Source organism: Ahaetulla prasina, chromosome 10 (assembly GCF_028640845.1).
Source record: "Ahaetulla prasina isolate Xishuangbanna chromosome 10, ASM2864084v1, whole genome shotgun sequence".
In the NCBI taxonomy this organism is placed as follows: Eukaryota; Metazoa; Chordata; class Lepidosauria; order Squamata; family Colubridae; genus Ahaetulla; species Ahaetulla prasina.
Genome location: NC_080548.1, coordinates 14,908,401 through 14,923,137, shown reverse-complemented (window position 1 = coordinate 14,923,137; position 14,737 = coordinate 14,908,401). Strand labels below are relative to the sequence as shown.

The window sequence follows — 14,737 nt, the reverse complement described above, 5'->3', positions numbered from 1 at the left end:
CTGCCAACCTAGCAGTTTCGAAAGCATGTAAAAATGCCAGTAGAAAAATAGGGACCATCTTTGGTGGGAAGGTAACAGCGTTCCGTGTGCCTTTGGCGTTTAGTTATGCCGGCCACATGACCACGAAGATCTCTTCCGATAGCGCTGGCTCTTCGGCTTTGAAATGGAGATGAGCGCAGCCCCTTAGAGTTGGGAACGACTAGCATGTATGTGAGAGGGGAACCTTTTACCTTTACCTTAAGCCATATGATGGCTTCATTTAGTTGAATTGTCTCACCCTATCCTGTCTCACAGAACTACTGTGAGATTAAAAAGCAGAGAAAGACGATCACCTCTCTCTCCAGTATTCTTTGGAAGGAGAGTGGGTGGAATGAAAATTGAATAAAGAAATACAGTCAAAATTGTTGTTCTCCCACTATACATCCATCTTACCCTGCTAGCATTGTGTAGAGAAGGATTCCTAAGCTCCAAATATCACAGGCCTCGTCGTAGCCCTGGCGTTTCAAAACCTAAATTAGAACAAGAAAACATAGGAGACATAATTATCAACTGTACGAAGAATGGAGAATATGCTTGACAAAAAAAGGAAAGCAATGAAGCTGATGGTTCTCCCTGATAATTTTCTTGGCTCTGGGAAAAAAGAGAAGAAATAAAAGAGGCACGGGTGACATCTTCAGCAATATAAAAATCTGCAGAAAAGCCATGAGGTAGAAAGCAGCTCAGTTTTGAGTTTCTCCTCTTTATGACTCCTGCACATCATGTTAAGAGATCAGTACTTGTTGGTCTTTTTTTACCTTTCCTTATCCTCTTTCTATTTCCTGTTTTGTCATTTAAGAAAAAGTCCGTCAATTCCACTAATTTCCAGCCATTGACTGTGCTTACCTTGTTTCCCTGAAAATAAGACCTCCCCGGATAATAAGTCCAATCAGGCTTTTGAGCACATGTGCTAAAATAAGCCCTCCCCAAAAATATTTAAATGCATGCGGAGCCAGTCCCCACCATTTCCTCTGGTTGCTTACCGCGCAAACAACATAAGGTGGGGAGGTGAGGCCAGAGGGGGGAAGGGAGGGGGGAACATGCCCCACATACCCCACATGCCCTTACTTAACAGCAGCTCCTGCAAGCCTAGCCACTGCGCTCCTTCTGTCACGCTAATGGCTGCCGCAAAAGCCATTAGCGAAGAACAGGGAGGCAATGGCGGCGACGGGTCGCAGCAGCGTGGCCAGGTTGACGGCATGGTGCAGAGTCCTGGGAAGCATGTCTGGAAGCGCGTGCATGGCCACGGGCGAACAGCTGACGAACGGCTGTGTCAGCAGCAGCCATGAGGTGACCATGCTCGTCGCCTCCTGCACCTCAAAAATAAGGTCAAGCACTTATTTTGGGGGTCAAAAGAAAATAAGACCCTGTCTTATTTTTTGAGAAACACGGTATTAACCAAGGGCGTTTTAAATACTGTGTAGTTACAAAAAAAAGCAATTGGTCTAACTGTGAATAGTTTCTAAGCAGGGAGGACAATTGTCTCTATACACAACCTTCCCCATGGTGGATCTTCCAGATCAGAGATCCTCAATCCCCGGACCATGGCCCACTACCGGGCCTTGAGCCATTCAGTACCAGGCCGCAGAACTGGCAGGTGAGCTCGTGCACACTCATTTGTGCGAGTGGCATAGCCACCACTCACACAAATGGAGCTGCATGCATGACTTGCCCGCTTGGTCGTGCGGAACCATTCCCTCTTCCCCCTTGCCAGCCGAGCTGCAAAGCCGGAAAGGTTGGGGAACTCTGTTCCCGATGAATTCAGCTTGAAACACCAAAGATTCCTAGATTGTTGTTTTCTTAGGATAAAATTAATAAAATCCATACAAAAAAGGTCCTCTTTGCAACTGCAGAACGTCCCGTTCTTGCCTCCTAGCATTACCCCACCCCTTTCAACATTCTCCTTATCAACTCTTCTCAGGAGGGATGGATTTACATCCCCTCGGTAGAGAATGATCAGGGTCTAATCCTCCCAAACTATCTAGAAGGAGTCTGCTTGATGGGGGCCAAGACTACTTCAAAAGGGTCCCCCAGGCCTATCAGCAGGGGTGGGCTGCTGGGGGTTCACAGAGGTTCGGGAGAACCTCTCGCTAAGATTCTGTGAAGTTCATAGAACCCCCAAATCCCACTCCTGGCTGGCCCCACCCACCCTGCCCCACTCCTCCCAGGAGTCCCCACGTGGCCCGTTTTGGATGCAGGTAAGTGCAGAGTGCATCTCCCACAAGGGAGGGGAGGGCAAAAAATGGGCCTACCGGAAGTTCGGGAAGGCTGGAAACGGGCCTGTTTCCGGCCTCCAGAGCCTGGGGAAGCCATTTTCGCCCTCCCAGAGGCTCAAGGAAAGCCCCTGTTGTGTCTGCGCCCCCCGAGCTGGCCCTCCTGCCAGAAAGTGACTTGGAGCCTGGCCTGCTGCCAGAAAGTGACTTGGAGCCTGGCCTGCTGCCAGAAAGTGACTTGGAAAGTGAGAGGGAAGGGCCGTTAGGACTTACCTTGGGAGCACCGGCTTCCCTGGCTCAGCTCCAGGAGCCAGAGGCAGACCAGGTGGAAGAAATAACGAGGCCCTCGTCCCCTGACTCTTCCCCCCCCCAGGCCACGCCTTCAGACCCAGCTGATGGCAATCAGGCTTGGTTGGACCCTAGGTTTTGTAGGCAGAAGAGGAGGGAACAACAGAAGCAGGGGTGGGGCAGGCCTAGGAAGTGCTGAGTCATGGAGCCACACCCCACAGGATATAAAAGGCAGCGAGAGCTGCTGTGTCTCTTTGTAATAGGCAAATCCACTGATTGACTAAGAGCTAAAGTTTGTTCCTGGGTGACTCACCAGCGTCGTGAGTGGCAGATGCTGGCTATTCTGCTGCCAGAGCTGATAGTGCCGGCTAATTAAGCCATCACTTGGACGGAGGCGAAGGAGGACAGAACGCCGTGGTACAGGAGGCTGATTAGGCCACGCCCACTCAGCAACCAGGCAGAGAACCCCTTGCTAAAATTTTTGAAGCCCACCCCTGCCTATCAGATAAAACAAAGGTAGCATTTGGAATTCCAGGTATATTCTGGCTTTCTTACCTAGAGGACACCATGAAAGTGCAAGAAAGGAAGAATTTGTGAGAGTTACTAAAATTCAGATGCCGTTAGGAACAATCGGAGGAGAAAAGATCCAGTTTCCATGTTGGCCTGTATCCTTAACCCAAACATGCTAATATGATGATCTGGGGAAAATCTGCAGGAGGAACATAACTCAGGGACTTCAGAAGATTCAGCTAAGAGCAAAGGTAGGCTTTATTTTCAGTTTGGGGACAGACACCAAGTCTGCACTTGATTCCATTGTAGTACATTATCCTACAAACATTTTCAGGCAAAAAAACATATCGATCAGGTCTCTAATTCAGCCCAATTGGGTAGAGAAAGTGATTACAGAGTTTTTCCTGAAACGAATGAAATTAATATAACAAAAGTACGTTGGGAATTCGACCCCAACAAACTCAGGTTTATGAGCTGCTTACCTCTGGAGCAACAAAGTTGGCAGTATAGCAAGGGGTCATGAGGAGCCCATTGTCTGCCCTCAGTTGCTTGGCAAACCCAAAGTCACAAATACGAATACATTCTGGATTGCTGGACTCGTCTACGTAGAGGATGTTGCTAGGTTTCAAGTCTCGATGGACCACCTGCAAAGCAAAAGTGGAAATTGCAGGTCATGAGTTTGCAACGGCTTCCTTCCAATTTACAGCTATGTGCTCCAGTTCCAGATGTTAAAACTTCATTCTGATCCTACAACTGCAACAAATTTCTTTCCCGCTTTTGGGTTACAGAGCCCCTAATAAGGATGACAAAAAAAAAAAAGTAGAAAAAAGGGTGCAATAAAACAGAAGTCACAATACGTTGATAGAAAAGGATTGTTAAGATAATGTTGTAACAGAAACGACGATCAACCTGAGGCTGAACCAGGGGTGAAATGCTCCCGGTTTAGACCGAATTGGCCGATCCAGTAGTGATGGCGGCAGGTGGTTCGGAGAACTGGTAGCAAAAATCCCTGCCCCCCTGCCCAGCTGAGCCACGTGATCATCAGAGGGTTTTGTTTTTTTTACTTTTAAAAGCATTTTTTCTTCAGCCGAAAAAATGCTTTTAAAAGTAAAAAAAAAAATCTCTGATGATCGCGTGGTTCAGCTGGGATCGTCAGAACCCTTTAAAAGCATTTTTTTACAACCTCTTTGGCCGAAGAGGTTGTAGAAAAAATGCTTTTAAAAGAAAAAAAAGAAAAAAAAGTTGGCCACGCTCACCCAGTCACATTACCCCCACCAAGCCATGCCCACAGAACCGGTAGTACAAATTTTACATTTCACCCCTGCCATGCACCCTGGCACAAAGGGCAGGGAGGCCCAAGGAAGTGGGTGGGTTCTTGCCAACGTCTTCTACTCACCCCCTGGGAGTGAAGATATTCCACGGTCTTGCAGATCGTGTGCAGCACGGAGCTTGCTTCTCGTTCAGAAAAACACTTCTGCTTGAGAATTCTGTCTAGCAGCTCCCCGCCTCTCATTAGTTCAGTCACCAGGTAAACATGTTTGCCATCGTCGTACACCTGCCAAATGGATATTTCTGAGCAGGTCTGAGAAAAACGATTTTAACTCGTTTCCCCAAACTGTCTCCCAACTTTATATACTATACATTAGGGGTGTCAAATTCAAGGCCCAGGGGCCGGAGCCAGCCCATAGCGTGCTTAGATCTGGTCTGCGGGCCCGCCTTGGAAATAGCAGACCGGCCCACGTGCCTTTGCCAGTGAAAATGGAGCTCAGGAGGACCATGCGCAGCCCTCCCGGGCTCCATTTTTCGCTGCGATGGCCTCCTGCAGCCCTTTGCCAGTGAAAAAAGGTGCTCGGGAGGGCAGAGGGTTGTAGGAGGCCACCGCGGCTAAAAACGGAGCCTCAATGAGTGACATTGAGCTGGCCACATCCACCCTGACCATGCCCCCCCCGCCCCACCGAGGTCAAACACAATCCTGATGCGGCCCTCAATGAAATCGAGTTTGACACCCCTGCTATACATCCAACTTGAGGGCTGGAAATTGCACAGGATGTAATTCTGCACAGGGATAGATTTCTACAATACCGAAACAACATCTCAACAACCATGGAGTTGTCATGTATGATGTCTGAGCTCTGAAACAGAGAGGGGTGTGTGTGTGTGTGTGTGTGTGTGTGTGTGTGTGTGTGTGTGTAGCAGTATTATGCTGAATCAGAATTGACATGCATGCCAGGAGAAATCTGATGGATTACAGCTTTTTAGGGCACCATATATATAGCGCCGACTCTTTCACTGTAACCCCTGCTTGTTTTTTCTTATATTTTACTTCAACAAACACCCCCTGTGAAAAGGAGAACCTGCTCTGGACACTAGGAAGGAATTCAGAACTGTCTCTAAGAGTCTATGTCTTTTACGAATCCTGCAAGGCCATAACTGTGAGCAGATCTAATTTGGGAGTGAGAAAGACAGCAAAGGGATGTTTACAGGGGTGGGGCTGCTGGGGGTTCGCAGGGGTTCGGGAGAACCTCTTGCTAAGAATCTGTGCAGTTCGGAGAACCCCCAAATCCCACTCCTGGCTAGCCCCGCCCCTCCTGCCCTGCCCCCCCCCCCCCAAGCGTCACCACATGGCCCATTTTGGATGCAGGAAAGTACAGGGCGTGTGTGCGGAGGCTCAGGGAGGATGAAAAATGGGCCTATTGGAAGTTCAGGAAGGCCAGAAATGGGCCTGTTTCCAGCCTCCAGAGGGCCTCCGGAGCCTGGGGAGGTCAAAAACGCCCCCCTCTGCTGGGGGCAAACTAGGCCATGCCCATCATGGCCACACCCACCCAGAAACTAGGCAGAAAAACCCTTGCTAAAATTTATGAAGCCCATCCCTGGATCTTTATCCACAGGGTTGCACTTTTCACCGATGAACTATAGGTAATTCACCTAACGATCACGCTCGAGATTGGAATCTCAGTCGTTGAGCGAAGTAGTCATTAAGTGAGACATCATGTGATTGCTTTGCTCAGTGACTGCAAATCTTAGCACTCCTGGTTGTTCATTAAGCAATCTCATGGGTCATTAAATAGATGGCATCCCAGGTAAGGAGCAGAGGGTGCCTGAGGTGCCCAGCGCAGGCCGTGCACAAGTGTTTCTCCATTCAGCAACTGAAAATCCTCCCTGCCGAAATCCAAGTAGGATTTTTTTCAGACCCTGAGTGGAGAGAAACTCATATATGCCTATGCCAGGCCTCTCCCACCCCACACTCCTTACCTTACTACGCTGCCTTCCTGTTCTGGAATTGTTAATCTACTGACCGGAAAATCATGCTTGGATTTTGAGATAGATTTTTTTTTCCAGCCAACCCCCAGAAGAGGGAGTCCTCTTGGCAGGCAATTTCCCTGCTAGCTTCCCCATTGATTTCCTGGGGAAGCCAGCAGGGAAGATACAAATGGTGATCTCCCATCATCACAGGGCGCTTGGCAATTCACCGTAAGTGCAAACCAGCTGCCAAGCACTCAGGTCGCAATCATGTAACTGGACGGGCACTGCGACGGCCATAACTTTAGGCATGGTTGTAATTTTGAATGACGGCTGAACAAATAATTGTGAAGCAAGGACCACCTGCACAAATATTCTGATCCACTGTCCTGCCCTAGTCATGAATGAACAGCTGCTTTTTCCTTACAAGCATCGTCTACTGATAAGCTCCGTTTTGCTATGACACTCACGTCCTTCAGTGTGATGATGTTTGGATGCTGACCGTACCGTAGGAGGATCTCAATTTCCTCGGAGGGATCTCGCTTACTCTTGTCAATAATCTGCAAGAAGTATATGCCGTCTTAGTACAACTTACTATTACTTACTACTTTTGGAGGGGTGTGTGTGTCGGATTATATTTAAAACTCGAAAACGTGACGTACATATTTAATTGCAATCTCTCCAATAATCGTGCAAGGTTTTATTACTTAATTATTCACTGTTCCTCTAGCCCAATGATAGTTAACCTTTTTGGTGCCGAGTACCCAAAGTGCATGTGTGCACACAAGTGCACACGCGCATGCCCGAACCCCCAAAATACAATGCGAGCGCCCCCCTTGCATGTGCTCCACCCAGTGCATTTGCGTGCATTCCTTGCGCATGCACACACACATCCCCACACATGTGCCCCCCCCCGTGCATGTGCCCCGCCCTCCAGCATCCCATTTTGGCTTCCAGCTTGGTGCAGAAGGCCTTCCATGCCCAAAACAGGGTGCGGAGGGGTGGGCAAGCACACCCCAAAAATGCAATGAGAGTGCCCCCCCACACATGTGCCCCGCGTGTCCCCTGCATGCACCCCACCCCCTCACATGTGTGGCAGAGACCTGAAGACCAGCTGGCCAATGGGAGGCACGCCCATATGTGTGGTGGAGCTGGGCTGGGCTGGGGCAACAGCAGGCGTGCCCGCAGAGAGGGTGCCATAGGTTCGCCATTACAGCTCTACCCCTTCCAAAAGTCTTGAATCGTGTACAAAGCAATTAAAACATGCTATAAAATATCTATTAAACCAATCGAAAAAAGGCTTAATTTATAAGCCGCATAAATCATGAGCATCAATATAAAAATCAGCATCCATAAAAACAGCAATAAATGCCGAATAAAAGAATAAAAGTTCTAAAACTCTCTACCATATATATATTTTTAAATAAGCTTTTTTTAATATGGGGAGGACAGTCTGATGTGTGATGCAAGAGTGTGAAACATCGTTTACACAACCAGACACACACATTATGACCTACAATCCCACCCAAGGTGCCTGTGCGGTCAGCAAATGGCAGTGGTGAGATGCAAAATCAGGGATTTTCCCGCTCCTTCAACCCCCAGCGTTACCTCCATTCACACCCGGGGGTTGGCAAATGCAATTTGAACACCCAAATTCAGTGACACGAGGCTAAGGCTTCCTTGCGCACAGAAACCCAACTCTGCTCTCCTGCATTATATCCATTATATCTTTAAAACGAACTGCAGGATTTTAAAGGATTTCACCGTTCTCGGTCTGGAGGAAAAAGGAAACTCTGACCTTGACTGCGTATTCTGTGCTGGTGGCCTTGTGAATACACCGCTTGCATACCGAATAAGAGCCCACACCGATGGCTTCTTTAACCAAGTAGCCATCATTAAACTGGAGATTCTTCCCATGCAGTTGCTACAAGGAAAGGCAATAAGGAAAAATCAAGTTTGCTGGATTACACACAAAAGCCTCTCATCTGCTGAACCCCTGAACTGGGATGGAGAAATCCAGGTAAGGTTGTATATACAGGTAGTCCTTAAATTACAACTGTTCATTTAGTGATGGTTCTATGTTACAAAACTGTTATGTTATGTAACAGTCCTCACACTTAAAACGGTTGCAGCATCTCGACAGTCATGTGATCAGAATTTGGGCGCTTGGCAACGGGCATGATTGCCGGGGGGGGAATCACATGATCACTCTTTGCCACCTTCCCAGCTTTCTGCCAGCGGGCAAAGTAAACAGGGGAAGCTTAACAACCAACTGATTCGCTTAACAACTTCAGGGATTTGCTTAACTGTGGGGAAAAGGCCATAAAATTGGGCATGATTTACTTAACAACTGCCTTGCTTAACAAGAGAGATTCTGGTCCTGATTGTGGTTATAAGTCAAGGACTAACTGAATGCTATTTTCATATAATGCGTAAGTGTTGCAGAATGAATTCCTAATTAAAATTCCCCTCCTCTTTAATCTAAATTGGCACTAAACATCATAAGACAAAGATCATTTTTGGAGCAGGTTAGAGTCAACAAATGCAAAAAAAATAAAAATGTGTTGACATTCACAGACGTCATAGAATACATACAAATCAACTTTGACAGATACATAAATTGGCAACAATATATTTATGTATGTATGTATGCATGCACAATTTTTGGCCAAGTTAAGAGACAACTTTGATGTGGCTATTAAATTACATACGAATTTTTGCTTGATTTAGGAATAGGCCCAGGGGTGAAATGCTCCCGGTTCGGACCGGATCGCCTGATCCAGTAGCGATGGTGGTAAGTGGTTCGGAGAACCGGTAGAAAAAATCCCTGCCCCCCCCCCCACTCCCATGCTCAGCTGAGCCACACAATCATCAGAGGGTTGTTTTTTTTTACTTTTAAAAGCATTTTTTCTTCGGTCGAAAAAATGCTTTTAAAAGTTAAAAAAAAACCACCTCTGACGATTGCGTGGCTCAGCTGGGATCGTCAGAGGCTCTTAAAACCTCTTTGGCCAAAGAGGTTGTAGAAAAAATTCTTTTAAAAGGCTCCTCTGACGATCCCAGCTGAATTGCCTGATCATCAGAGGCTTTTTTTTCTTTTAAAGGCAAAACAAAAATGCTTCTAAAAGAAAAGAAAACCCTCTGATGATGAGGCAAATCAGCTGGGATCATCAGAGAAGCCTTTTAAAAGCATTTTTTACAACTTCTTCGGCCGAAGAGGTTGTAGGAAAAATACTTTTAAAAGTTAAAAAAAAAAAAGTTTGCCATGCCCACCCAGTCACATTACCCCCCCACCAAGCCACGCCCACAGAACTGGTAGTAACAAATTTTACATTTCACCCCTGAACAGCCCCCTCCCCTCCAAGGATTTTAAGGAGCTCTGCAGGTTTTGAATTCTTTTTCAAGAATTCTCCAGTCTTTTCTTACCTGAACTACAGAATGCAAAGGCACAGGTGGCGATTTAGCTTTCTCATCCTCTATCAGTCCAGTGGCCACAAAGCTGAATCCTCGGAAGAGCTGATGGGCTCCTGCACTAGGTGGAATTCCAGGTGAATCTAGAACAAAAATGAAAAAAAAAAGACTAGAACTCAACTCACTGGAACAGCAGCATGTCAGGAACTTATACCACTAGCTATTCCTTCCCCAAACATCCAAGACAGTGGTGGGATTCAAAATATTTTTACTACCAGTTCTGTGGGCATGGCTTGGTGGGCGTTGTGTGCCTTGGTGGGTTTGGTAGGGGAAGGTTACTGCGAAATTCCCATTTCCTCCTGATCAGTTGGGACTCAGGAGGCAGAGAATAGATGGGGGCAGGGCCAAACAGAATTTTTACTACCGGTTCTCCGAACTACTCAAAATTTCCACTATCGGTTCTCCAGAACTGGTCAGAACCTGCTGAATACCACCTCTGATTCAAGACCGAGGTAGGACAAGAACTGACTGGGAAATTCTGGGAGTTGATGTCAACACATCTTAAATTTGCCAAGTTTGAAAAATACTGCACTAGCCAGCTCTAATATTTAGACCAGGATGAGGAACCTAGTGGTGTTGGACCAACTCCTTTCCCTCTGACCACTGCTGGCTTGGAGGTGAGAGTCCAACATCTGGAGAGTCCTATGTTCTCCATATGCGCTGTTTCTTCAATCCCATTAACTATAGGAACATGAAATGCTCATCTGTGATGTACAGAAAGGAAAGAATTGTATAGAGCTGTGATGGCGAACCTATGGCACGTATGCCCTAAGTGGCACGCGGGTCCATGTCGCCTAGCACGCACAACGTTGCCTATTTTGGGTGCGCATGTGCATGCGCCTCTGTGCGGCAGTGCCGGTAACTGGAAGAGCTGGTCTTTCACTTTCCTGCGTGAGCATGTGCGCTGGCCAGCTGATCGTCGCATGCGCATGCACGCCAGAAACCCTGAAAAGTAGCTGGCCGGCGCACATGTGTGCGCCAGAAACCAAAAGTTCATTTTCAGGGGCACCCATGCACCCTGGGCAGTTCTTCTTCCGGGTTGTGGCTCAGACACACACGCACACTATCACAGGTATAGAGAGTCCCAATGCATATTTTTATATTTATTTTGTCTCATGGCACTTTTCAGAGACAAAATACCTTTTCTCTGTATTGGGAGCGTGTACACGATTCCAAATCTGGCTGAACCTGATATATGCAACAAAAGCCACGAGAAAAGGCCGAAGAGAGCAAGAATCTGGTTCTCGCGGGTATGAATGAAATGATTTAAAAATGGAGGCAAGGGCTATTTTTGTATCCTATGAAACAGATGTCCATCGTGTCGGTAAAGTGAATACAGGCACACACACCTTCTTGGCTTTAAATTATTAAAAACCAAACACCAACCTTTGGGTGTGCGAGAGGTAAATTCTTTGTCAAAATAAAAGGTATCGTCCGGCCGGCCCACAGCAGGTTTGAACGGTGGCTTGATTTCTCGACGGAAAAGTTTCTGGAGGATGAAAAATCATATCGAAATAAGAGGGTGAGGGTCAGAGTATGGGTGCACCAAGAGAGCCAAAGATGCAAAGATAAAAAAATCAGTCACAGGCTTTGCTTTTCATGGAAACAGTGCTCAAGTATTTCAGCAATACCAGCTGGGCTATCAGGAAGACGCCAAGCTGGGTTCTAATTGATCGGTTACCTGCAAAAGTTTGGAAACCAAAGAAATGCAGGCAGTAGTGAAATTCACTTCTTTTTACTACCGGTTCTTTGGATGTGGCTTGGTAGGCGTGGCAGGGGAAGGATACTGCAAAATCCCCATTCCCACCCCACTCCAGGGGAAGGTTACTGTAAAATCCCCATTTCCTCCTGATGAGCTGCGATTCGGGAGGCAGAGAATAGACGGGGGAGGGGCCAGTCAGAGGCGGTATTTACTGGTTCTCCGAACTACTCAAAATTTCCACTACCGGTTCTCCAGAACCTGTCAGAACGTGCTGAATTTCACCCCTGCCTGGAAGGCTCCGATCTATAGTTCCATGAAACAAGCCAGCATACCCAGAGTGGCTTCCATCTTGGTTTGCTCCATAAACAGGCCAAATCTATATACTGGTAGGCCTCATCTTACAACCATTTGCTTGGTCGTTCAAAGCTACAATAGCACTGAAAAAAGTGACTTATGACCATTCCTCGCATTTCAGATTGTAGCAACACCCGCACGGCCATGTGACCAAAATTTGGACTTGGCAATTGCCATGTATTTATAACAATTACAGTGTCCCAAATTGTGTGGTCATTATTTGTGAGCTTCCTGGCTGAGGGCTGACAAGCAACCTCAATAGGGGAAGCTGGATTCGTTGAACAGCCACATTATTTATTTATTTAATCGTATTTATATACCGCCCTATCTCCCGAAGGACTCATTATTCACTTAACAACTGCAGCGATTCGTTTTAACTGTGACACAAAAGGTTGTAAAATCAGGTGCGACTCACTTAATGATGACCGTGCTTAGTAACAAAAAATTCTGATGCCAACGATGGTCGTAAGTCCACCAGAATTTTAAGATCATACCAAGTGAAACAGGAAGCAGACCAAAACAATTCATATACTCACATTCCAGTCGATGGTAGAGTAGAAAGAGTGACGTTTGATTTCTTCAACACCATCCGGGCCAGATCCTGCAAAGTACGGTGCACTGTTGTTGACAAGTTATACACTCAGTTTAAGAGTTAATGCGTACAATAAACAACAAAGGTGGGCAACCATGGCAACTTTACGACTTGTGGACTTCAACTCCCAGAATTCCTGTTGGCTCAGGGATTCTGGGAGTTAAAGTCCACAGGTCGTAAAGTTGCCATAGTTGTCCATCCCTCATAAAGAATGTGCTTCTCCAGCCCAGCAGCGGAATTCTATTTGTTTGGGTGCTACAATTCAACATCTTGATTGCTTTTAATTTTTACAGTATGCAGAAAACCTGCTGAAAGACCTACTGGGGTCCATGATCTGACTCTCTTGCGCCATGGATGGGCACACTGCAAGGATGCTCAGATGCAAAACTAGCACAAGGGTCTTACCTAACCTGTTGATTGGGTTCCTCTTGAAAAGGGCTCGCAGAAGACTTTGGGCTTCACAGCTTAGAAATTGGGGCATGCCCAGCTTTGCTCTAAAGGAAAATATATATATGTGTAAGATATATGTGCAGAAGTGGACACGAGACAGCAAAGGGGGGAAAACCCCTGCAGCATCCCCATTTCTCAACTACCCAGTGATCTCTCTTGTTTTGAGGAGCACAGCAGTCACTTGGCACAAACGAGGCTCCAGATGATACCCCTCAAAGGAGGGGGTGGGCTGCTGGGAGTTCGCAGGGGTTCAGGAGACATCTAGCTAAGATTCTGTGCAGTTCGGAAAACCCCCAAATCCCACTCCTAGCTGGCCCTGCCCACCCCTCCCCTCGCAGGAGTCCCCACGGGGCCCATTTTGGATGCAGGTAAGTGCAGGGTGCAGGCGGAGACTCAGGGAGGACGAAAAATGGGCCTACTGGAAGTTCGGGAAGGCCAGAGACGGAGCCTGGGGAGGCTGTTTTCATCCTGCCGGAAGCTCGAGAAAAGCCTCTGGAGCCCGGGGAGGGCAAAAACGCCTCCGCTGCCATGGTGCAAGAGGTCGACTAGGCCACGCCCACCCAGCAACCAGGCAGAGAACCCCTTGCTAAAATTTTCACAGTCCACCCCTGCTCAAAGGCTTGGCTTTTAAGGAATGCAAAGCAGGGCTCACTATTTATAACCCCTGGAACAAATTCCTCTCTGAATCAAGTGATGGTTTCCAACCGTATCAGAGCTTGGCAACTTTTGGGGCCAACCAGGAATTGTGAAAGCCTGTTTTTTTTTTATATTGGCACACAAACAAAATCATATCCTGAAGCGGGGAGTTGATATAGAGGAAAGAGTGGCAGAACCCAAGAGTTAAAAGAGGGATCAGCTTAGAACCTCCACATAGCCACAAGTGAGTTAAGTTCAACCTTCCTTGAATTCTGTTGATCCTTATCGAACTCCTAGCAGATGCTAACCGTGAGTTGAGAATAAACCTGAACAGAGCAATAAATCAATTGATTTGGACCTTTCTATGTGGACCTGGTCTTTCACATCTAACTTTTACCTATTCACCTAATGGCTTCCATAGCCAGGTACATCCAGTTATAAAATAAGTATTTATACAATAGAACAGGGGTCTCCAACCTTAGCAACTTTAAGCCTGGAGGACTTCAACTCCCAGAATTCCCCAGCCAGCAAAGCTGGCTGGGGGATTCTGGGAGTTGAAGTCCTCCAGGCTTAAAGTTTTTTTTTTTAATTTGCATTTATATCCCGCCCTTCTCCGAAGACTCAGGGCGGCTTACACTATGTTAAGCAATAGTCTTCATCCATTTGTATATTATATACAAAGTCAACTTATTGCCCCCAACAATTTGGGTCCTCATTTTACCTACCTTATAAAGGATGGAAGGCTGAGTCAACCTTGGGCCTGGTGGGACTTGAACCTGCAGTAATTGCAAGCAGCTATGTTAATAACAGACTGTCTTAGCAGTCTGAGCCACCAGAGGCCCCTAGTTGCCCCCAGTTGCCAAGGTTGGAAACCCCTGCAATAGAAACTGGTAGGGAAGCTGCCCATCCCCGTCTCTCACAACTCCAGGATGGTTTCTACCATCACTACATCTATGTCCACTTTTTCTTCTCCTTTCCCCTCCCCCCACCAAAAAACCCCAACAACCCTCAAAGCACTGAGCTGAGGTCACTTTTCAATTTTACCTTCTAAGATTGTCAATATAGTCTGGGAGAACCAACACATTCTCAGAAACCAAAAAAAACGATGCTGGAAGGATTCTGTAGCCCCGCTTTAGTAAAATGAACACATTCCATGGAATTAAAGTCAAGTGCAGCAGAGTCTAGCAGATGCCGAGGCGCACTGGCATCCAGGAGCACCCTGATGCCTACGTCTCCCCCCATTCTGCC

At 47.0% G+C, this 14,737-nt stretch overlaps 1 protein-coding gene across 9 annotated transcripts in view; it reads right to left on the bottom strand.

Moving 5' to 3' along the window:
• Positions 1-14,737, bottom strand: part of RPS6KA1 (ribosomal protein S6 kinase A1) — a 126,872-nt gene that overhangs the window by 11,720 nt on the left and 100,415 nt on the right. For all 9 annotated transcript variants that reach the window (XM_058195209.1, XM_058195210.1, XM_058195212.1 and 6 more), the window contains 9 exons: positions 12,809-12,897; positions 12,348-12,412; positions 11,142-11,244; positions 9,711-9,838; positions 8,086-8,211; positions 6,758-6,847; positions 4,444-4,602; positions 3,530-3,691; positions 433-509 (listed from right to left, as the gene is read on the bottom strand). In XM_058195209.1, coding sequence (XP_058051192.1) covers positions 433-509; positions 3,530-3,691; positions 4,444-4,602; positions 6,758-6,847; positions 8,086-8,211; positions 9,711-9,838; positions 11,142-11,244; positions 12,348-12,412; positions 12,809-12,897 — 999 coding nt within the window. The remainder of the gene's footprint in view (positions 1-432; positions 510-3,529; positions 3,692-4,443; positions 4,603-6,757; positions 6,848-8,085; positions 8,212-9,710; positions 9,839-11,141; positions 11,245-12,347; positions 12,413-12,808; positions 12,898-14,737) is intronic.